The sequence below is a fragment of the Sinocyclocheilus grahami genome, unplaced genomic scaffold (assembly GCF_001515645.1).
Source record: "Sinocyclocheilus grahami isolate Dianchi unplaced genomic scaffold, SAMN03320097.WGS_v1.1 scaffold1648.1, whole genome shotgun sequence".
Taxonomy (NCBI): domain Eukaryota; kingdom Metazoa; phylum Chordata; class Actinopteri; order Cypriniformes; family Cyprinidae; genus Sinocyclocheilus; species Sinocyclocheilus grahami.
Window position 1 is genome coordinate 374,168 of NW_015506827.1, and position 9,220 is coordinate 383,387.

General features: G+C 40.2%; 1 protein-coding gene across 1 annotated transcript; it reads left to right on the forward strand.

Annotated features, from left to right (window-relative positions):
* The first annotated feature begins 534 nt into the window (after window positions 1-534).
* On the forward strand, window positions 535-8,942 carry LOC107571760 (testisin-like). Its single transcript, XM_016258122.1, has 5 exons — window positions 535-589; window positions 1,359-1,530; window positions 5,070-5,344; window positions 7,650-7,798; window positions 8,643-8,942. Exons 1-5 carry the CDS (start codon window positions 535-537, stop codon window positions 8,940-8,942), a joined length of 951 nt encoding a protein of 316 aa, XP_016113608.1.
* Window positions 8,943-9,220: the final 278 nt, after the last annotated feature.

Here is a 9,220-nt window from a genome sequence, read left to right on the forward strand (position 1 = left end):
CGTATTAGAAAAGGAATAAACCACCCCTTCAATCCGAGCTCAATCGGATCGATTAATGTGTTTACATGAAGGTTTTTCAGTGTGACTGAGCCATCAATCCCATTACAAACTGATTATTTGGGTGCATGTAAACGTAGCCACTGTCAGTAAAAAGTTTGTTTGTTTGTTTTTAATGAAATAAAGGATTTTTACAAAAGGACAATGTTGATGGATCTTTTCCTAATATTAAAAGCAATGCAAAAAAAAAAGTCTATAAGGTCTATAATAATTGGTCTAAAAGGTCTAAACAAAAATGTAAAAAAATATTAATTGGATTCATTTATAAAATAAAGGATATAGGTCGTGTTTTAGCTATACTGGCATCACCGTCATCATGCATACTTTCATTTATAGGAAAGAATGAGACACGTCTAACCTGTTTTATTACATGAACAATTGGCCTACTTGTGTCAGACCAAGAAGACACGTCAAACAGGCGATTTAAAGAGAGAGAAGACATAAGACAGCTCTCTTTCCCAGTCTTTCACTTCAGCCATGGAGTTGTCAATGATCCTGCTCAGCTTTACAACCATGATGTTAAGTATGGAAGGTGAGTTTGATTATGAGTATTTAAGTATGTGTGTTTGCAGAGTCAAATGTGAATTGTGTCTCAACTATATTTTGTTAAAAAAAGGTCTAATTTTTTAAATGTGTAGAAACTCTGTGTTTCTAATGCATTCACTACACTGAATCAATAATTACCTTAATCACTATTTGTTTTTATTTTCCAGTAAGAATATCAAAACTTCCTTAAAACAAGGTGCATTTACATAAAAGTAAAACTGCATAGGTTATTATTAGCATATGTATTTACACCTTTCAGGTGAAGTCCGGATTAGGCAAGTTCTTTAAAAGTTTGAAATTGTTCACTCTGCAGGCTCAAATGCACAGACGGCAAACAATAAGAGCAGCACCTACACCACCGGGCAAAAGTTTGGAATTGTTAAGATTTTTTCATGTTTTTGAAAGAAGCCTTTTCTTAGGGTTTGCACAAAATTATTGGGCAGCGCAACTAATATAAGCATATTAAAATAATTTCTGAAGGCTCATGTGACACTGAATACTGAGTAATGATGCTGAAAATTCAGCTTTGATCACAGAAATAAATTACAGTTTAACAGATATTCACATAGAAAACCGCTATTTTAAATTATACTTAAAATATTTTTTTCACAATATTACTGTTATTTTACGGAATTTTAGTTAAAAATAAATGCACTTTAGGTGAGTATAAGAGACTTCTTTCAAAAACATTGAAATATCTTATTCCAAACTTTTGACCGATAGAATATATTGTGTATATTGTGCACATAATTTAGTGGCTGCAGACTGTGGAGTAGCTCCTCTAAATACGCGTGTAGTGGGCGGCACTGATGCCCCTGCGGGTAACTGGCCCTGGCAGGTCAGTGTCCATTACAACAGCAGACACATCTGTGGAGGAACCCTGATCCACAGCCAGTGGGTGATGACAGCCGCTCACTGCATCATCTCGTAAGAAGCACTGCTGTATGACTCTTCAATCTTTAGCAGCTTAAAACAATAGTTCACCCCAATATGAATATTTGCTTAACATTTACTCACCCTCAGGCCATTCAAGATCAGAATGAGTTTGTTTCTTCATCAGGTTTGTAGAAATGTAGCATTGCATCAGTGTCCCAGCAATGGATGCTCTGCAGTGAATGGGTGCCGTCAGAATGAGAGTCCAAACAGCTGATAAAAACATCACAATAATCCACAAGTAACCCACACCACTCCAGTCCATCAGTTAACATCTGGAGAAGACAAAAGCTGAAACAAATCCATCATCAAGATGTTTTTAACATCATGCCATTGCATCCAGCTAAAATATGAGTCCTCTATGCATAATATTGCTTTCTGCAAATCTGTTCTGATGAAGAAACAATCTCATCTACATCTGGAAATGTTACGCCCCTCACCATACTGTGATGATGCCCTGTCCGGCCGGAGCGACGAGACAAAAACATTAAAACCCATTATAAACGAGGCATTTGTTGCATCCAGTGGGGACATAATTACAGATTATAATAGCTTATACTGTCTTTTTACGCATTGCGTTGCATCGCGCCGCGGTAAACATAAAACCATGTCTGCATTTGTGATCGACGAAATAACAAACAACAAGCGCTACTCTACACTGCTCAAAACTCGCGTTTGAATCGTCAGTGGCAAATTCTTTAAATATAAAAAACGTACTTACACTCTGTGAGTCAGAACAGCCGGCATTGTAGTCTACTCTCCCAGGATCAGGAAACAGTCCTCCATAAAATGTGCTGCACACATCTGAATAGTTGGGTTAAACTGCTCTGGAACAGTGTTGTAAATACAACTTAACCACTGATTTCTAGTCGTGTCCTCTTTTGGAAGACCAAACAAAGTAGTTTCGCTTTCACAACTAAACACATGGCGGGCTAGAGTGAGCGGAGGGAGGCGGGCTTGAGAACGGCACAGCCAGTGGATTCGACGAAGGAGCGTCTGGCGGGCTTGCGGCAACCACATGTAATGACCCCGGGCTGGACTCCGCTTCGTCCACGGTGAAAGCCGATCCGGCGATCCACAGCGCAAAGTTGTGGTATTTCCTCAGCGACCAGCACAGATTAGCTCCAGGCATGACGAAGCGGATATCGTCCTATTTTGGAAGACCAACCAAAGTAGTTTCACTTTCACAATGAAACACACAGCGCCTTCACGACATGGCGGCGGCAACAACAATATTACAGCGAGAATAAAAGTAATGCCTTCTTTCTTTGCGTGAACATTTGGGCGGCGTTATGCAAATCTTCCCACATCGTGACGTAGATATGTGGGGGTGTGTTAGAACGAGTCGTTTTAGGTAGGCGTGGTTGACTCTTAACTTTTTTTTTTCTCTTAAAGAATATCTCTTTGGATTTGAGACTTTAGTCTTTGCAACTTTACAGATCTTCTTTATGCACCAAGAGCTTGTAACATTCCAAAGAGAAAGGAAAAATTGAACACTAATTTAACACCAATCTTTCAAAGCACTTCATGACAGTGGAGGTAAGAGCTACAGGTCTGTAGTCTCTGAGGCTACTGATAGGTGAATGTTTTAGGGATAGGCACAATGATGGAAGATTTGAAGCATTTGGGGACAGTGCAGGTGGACAGAGAGAGGTTGAAGATGGAGGTAGAAACCTCAGTCAACTGGTCCACGCAGTCCTTCAGTACTCTCCCTGGAATACCATCGGGTCCAGCCGCTTTCCTGGGATTAACACTCCGGAACACTCTCCTGACGTCCTCCTTACTCACTGTGAGTGTCAGGTTGTCTGTAGATGGTGCTGATGTGAGCCTGGTCTCTGCCTCTGTTTGCTCAAAACGTGCAAAAAAGTATTGAGCTCCTCAGCCAGGTTACTGCTAGTGCTGCTGGTTAGATCTTTAGGGACCTTCAGGTTTGTGAGGTACTTAATGCCCTGCCAGACGTGCCGGGAGTCCCCCTTGCTAAAATGTCCCTCTATCCTTCTTCTGTAAGCTGCTTTTGCCTCATTGATGCTGTTCTTTAGGTTGGATCTGGCAGCGCTGTATAATTCCATGTTTCCAGACGTAAAGGCTGTGTCTCGGTCCCTCAACAGCTGCTTGACATGTCAAGTCATCCATGGTTTGCTGTTTTGATAATATTTGATCCGTTTCTCAACAGTGACATTATCAATACAGGTGTGAATATAAAACAAAACAGTAGATGTGAAGTCTGCCAGGTCCTGTTGTGCAAATATGTCCCATATGGTGTGCTCAAAACAGTCCTGCAGTTGTGAGATTGCGTCCTCTGGCCAGAACCTCAAGTATCTCACCTTAGGAATAGTTTTCTTAATAAGAGGTCTATATTCTGGGGTGAGAAAAAGGGAAAGGTGGTCAGATTGGCCCAAGTGAGGGCGGGTAGAGACTTTATATCCTTCCTTGATGTTACTGTATACATGATCCAGTGTGCTTTGACCTTGCGTCGAACATGTAACGTGCTGATAAAATTTAGGAAGGACATTCTTTAAATTTGCACGATTAAAGTTCCCAGCTACAATAAAGATCCCGTCGGGATGCACACACTGCAGTTTGTTGATTGCTGCTAGCAAAAAGTTCAATGCCACTGTAATGTTAGCACTAGGTGGAATGTACACAGCTATGACAACAACTACAGTGAACTCACGAGGCAGATAGAAGGGCCGGCATCTCAGTGTAACAAACTCCAAATCAGGTGAGCAATGTCTTCCCATGGCTGTAGCATCTGTACACCACCTGTTGTTAGAGTAGATGCACAGTCCCCCTCCTCTTCTCTTGCCGGAGTCGCTGTTTCTGTCAACCCGGTGCGCTGTGCGGCCCGCTAGCATGATAGCTTCGTCTGGTATCCCCGGGTGTAGCCACGTCTCTGTTATTACCATAACCGAGCAGTTCTGTAACAACTTCTGTACCTCAATTGTCGTTGCTAGCTCGTTCATCTTGTTACCGAGTGATCTAGCATTTGTCAAAAAAAATACTGGGTAACGCTGGCCTGTATGGACATTTCTTTAGCCGGGTCTGAACGCCAGCTCTGCAGCCGCGCTTCTGGCGTCAATCTCTGTGCTGCCTCTTGCGTCTTTCGCCCAGTATAGTAATCCACGGACTCCCCGCTGGTCGAGCGATCTCCGACGGAAGGTGATCGATGTAAAAACTCTTAGTGAAATGTGATTCCCCGCATAACGTTCCAATCCTTAATAAATCGTGCCGTTTATATGTCAAGGTGCTCACCGACAGAGATACCAACAGTGTAGACATAAAAAACAACAACAACCACTTGGAGTGCAATGCCGCAGCATACATGTGTGCCGCCATCTTGCATTAAACAGTAAACAGGTCAGCCAATGCCTGAATGGCCTGCTCTGAGGTTCAGTAAATGTTCTGCATTTTATTTTTATTTTTGGGTGAAGTATTCATTTAAGTTTTAAATTATGTAACTTATGTTTCCATAAGACTGGTAGCAAATTTACTGAAACTTAAGCAAATGTTTATTCTATCGCTATTCGCAACAGTACTAACCTCAACAGCTGGACACTGTACCTGGGAAGACAAACCCAGATCACGTCTGCTGCCAACCCAAATGAAGTAAGAGTTGGTATTCAGTCCATCACCATCCATCCAAAGTACAACAACCCACTGTTCAATAATGACATCTCCCTGATGAAACTGAGCCAACCTGTAACCTTCACTCCATACATTCGTCCGGTCTGCCTGGCATCCAAAGGGAGTGTCTTTCACAACGCCACATTCTGCTGGGCTACAGGCTGGGGAAACATCGGCAAAAACCGTGAGTGCACCGGAACCGTTCACAACTTAAAGATATGTGTTTGAAGCGCATTTTAATGCACAAGGTAACATTTCTACAGTTCTAACCTCTATAAACACAACTATGCAATAATTAATTACTCTGTAGATTTCATACTTATACTTATAATATATGTAGCTTTGACAGCCTGAGAACACCAGTGAATCTCTCTAAATCTAAGAAAATCTAAGAAAAACAAAACAAAAAAATCTAAGAAAAACAAAACAAGAGTAAAATTGTGTGTGCATTTTTTTTTCATTAAGAAAGCAATCTATTCAGAACAATTTTAATTACTGTAATAAAAAGTAAATTGTTTATAAATAAGTAAAAAAATAAATCAGTGTAAATATTGCGTCAAAATCAAATCAATTTGAGCGCGATTTAAACCCTGATGATTGTAAACACTCTCGTCTGTCTTGGGAAAGCTAGCGTGTCTCCGACACAGTGATAACACTCCTGGCATTCTCTAGTGCAGCTCAACCAGGTCTATTTTTAAGTTTTCGCTATTATTAAAAATAAAATGCAAGTGATCGCGCTGGCGCCTCCATGTCCTGCAGAGCGCGCTTTAGCTTCCACTCTCCGCGCAAACGATTGGATTTGTGCCTAATAGTGCTCATTTATCTAGATTAAATGTTTAAATTAATACTGTGAAATGCATGAAGTGTTTTATGTCTGTTTATTTTAGACAAGTGTGTTGGTTTGAGAAGGCTAAATTGATCAAACATAATGCTCAACTCACTGTCTGGAGCTGCCGCTTGGTTGTTCCTTTAAAAAACCAAAACTTGAATTTAATAAACATAAAATGTTCCAAACATATTTTTAAATTAACTTAATAAATAAAGAAAAATAAGTATGACCACTTTGCCATTAAAAACCAAAACTGAACTATTTTAATAGCTGTGTAATGGGGAAGAGAGAGAGAGAAAAAAAAGACACGGGATCCAGTCGGACTTGGGGCCGAGAATTCTCATAAAGCTGTTGGACAAGGGCCGGGCCCGTGCAGGGCTCTATTCGTTCCCTCGTTGCCCTCAGCTCGGCGGGCCCCCAAACTGCCCGGGACCATATGCACCTGCATACCCTGCATGGACGCTACTCCACTGATCTTATTTGTTCTTATCTGTTCATAAAGTTTTATGTTTAATATAAGTGACTTTGTCATTGTAGCATTGTTGATGTTGTGTGTGTGTGTTTTTCATTAAGAGTAATATTGAATCAACCTTAAGAATTAATTTTGTTTCAAGAATAGGAAAGACCTAACGTTAAAGATCAAAATAAGCGCTACAGATGTGAGAATGCGAGATTAGTTGCTGCTGAGGTAGACGCTCTCGCTCTTTCTCTGCTCTCTGTAGAAATTGTTGTTAATTCTTAATTTGGGTACGGCAGAGACATGTTACAGGTTATAATATAATCCAAAAATCATGGCAACAAATGATTTTTTAAGTCAGTTTAATAAGTTTAATCAGTTGAAACGACTTTCACAGTAAATTTGATTCAACTTAACTCATATTTAACCGTTGCTTCTTGTCATTGTAGGCTTAGGCTACTTTTTTTTCAAAGGATTTTAATGAATATACTAATTAATAAAATGAATATTATTTATTTTTTATTACATATTGTTCATTCATTTATTTTAAACACCGCACCCCCATTTTCCGTGGGCTACACTCCAGGGGGTGCTGCAGCACCCTCAGCACCCCTACTTCCCGCGGTAATGGATATGATGTAAACACACAGATGAACTACAGAAGAATGCAGTTTCCCAGGAAATCCGTCCCGACAGTTTTAGTAATATTGTAATTACCGTCAAACAATTTATTTATTTTTTGATTTTGTGGTGAAATGAGACATGGGCATGTTTTTGTCATTTTTTTATTTATGTTCTTTGTTTATGAGTAGTTGTATGAGGATTCTCATTTATTATTTATTCTTATAGTAGCCTTGTTATTTTTTATGTAAGAGTAGGTGCGGCCATTTGTAACTTGAATATGCGAATGTAGCTTCTTCTAGTTTTTTACTTATAGTGGCTAAGGAATCAGAAGTCTTGCACATTCACAGAAAATAGCTTACTTCTGTGTTACAAAATAAGGTGGATATTTTCTTATTTATATTTATTATTTACTTACTTTCTTATCATACATAGTGTTCCCATTTCACATGAACAATGCTAAAAAAAAAATGAAAAACAAAATTTCACCACTGCTTGTGGTCACAGCTGCTAGACTGAGGGGGTTATGGATCTTCCATTAGTGCTGTTGTGTTCCTAACTCTCAGAGTCTGTGTTTGACAGAACCATTGCCGGCTCCGCAGGCTCTTCAAGAGGTGGAGGTCCCGGTTGTGGGCAGCTCACAGTGCACCTGCCAGTATAAGCCAGCAGGTGATACTACAATCACAGCACAGATGATCTGTGCAGGGAGAGCAGACAAAGGAATCTGTCAGGTGAGCACAGAAGCTTTTTTCCACCAGAGAAAAAAGGGTAGTTGCGAATTCACAATCTGCACTTTTTTTCTTGCAGTTCTGAGAAGAATTCAGAATTGCTAGGTGTCAGCTTGCAACTGAAAGATATAAACTTGGAATTCTGAGAAGAAAAATCAGAACTGTGAGAAATAAACTCAGAACTGTGTGAAAAAAGTCAGAATTGAGATATAAACATGCAATTTTGAGAAGAAAAGTCCAAACTGTGAGATATAAACTCGCAATTGTGAGGAAAGAAATCTATTTTTTATTCTGTGAGAGAAATAATCTTCCATAGTAACAAGCCTTCCACAATTCTGACTTTTGTTCTTACAATAGTGAGCTTATATTTTACAATTTGGATATTTCTTCTCAGAATTCTGAGTATATCTCATAGCACTTTTGACTTTTTTTCCTTGAACTGCAAGTTCATTTCTTGCAACTGTGACTATTTTCCCCCAGAATCTCAGAAATGTGAGAAAAAAGTAAGAATTGTCAGATACAAACTCAGAAATGCCAGGAAATGGTGAATTGTCAGACAAAAAGTTGTAGTTGCCATTTTTATTTTTTTGATTCCTTGGCAATCATTTTTTTGTTTTAATACACTGGCAGCGATTGAGAACTGGGGTTGTTAAGCTTCCAAAAGGCAAAAAGCACCATAAAAAAGTAGCAATCAAGCAGTGATCAATGTAACAGTTGTTGTAAATTACAAGTTTCCTGAAACTGTATCATGATTGCAGCTGCATCAGGAACGGACCAAAAGTGTGAACTATTCCATTAAAGCAACGCAGTGGTTGTGTTTTCACTGCTCCTCTTTCTCTGTCTGCAGGGAGATTCTGGAGGTCCGTTACTGTGCAAACAGGGTTCTGTGTGGGTCCAGGCTGGAATCACCAGCTTTGGGACGAGTCTGGGCTGCGCCAAAGAAGGTTTCCCAGAGGTGTTTTCACGTGTCTCTGAGTTCCACACGTGGGTCACGGAGAACGTGGAAGGAGCCGCCATTGGCTTCATGAACTTTTCGTCTAACGGCACAGACAGCAGCTTCACATGCTCTGCCACACTTCAGCTCTCACACTACTCTAATTTGATCATTCTCTTCATGATGCTCATCTCACACTTACAGTCACTTTAAACTGACTCACACACACGTGCAATGGGGCAGAGATGGGCACTCGAGTTAGTGACTTGGACTCGAGTCGCATTTTTATAGGCTTCAAACTTGACTCCGACCTGAAATGACTCCAGACTTGACTCGACACGAGGGAAAGGACTCGTGAAAATTTTAAAAGCAATTCGAGTCTTTTATCCTTATATAACTGATATTCAACAGGCAGACCGCATCCGCACCCCGGCATCCATCCGGACCGCGAGCCGTAACACCCCTTACCAAAAAGTAGTATACTTCAAGTT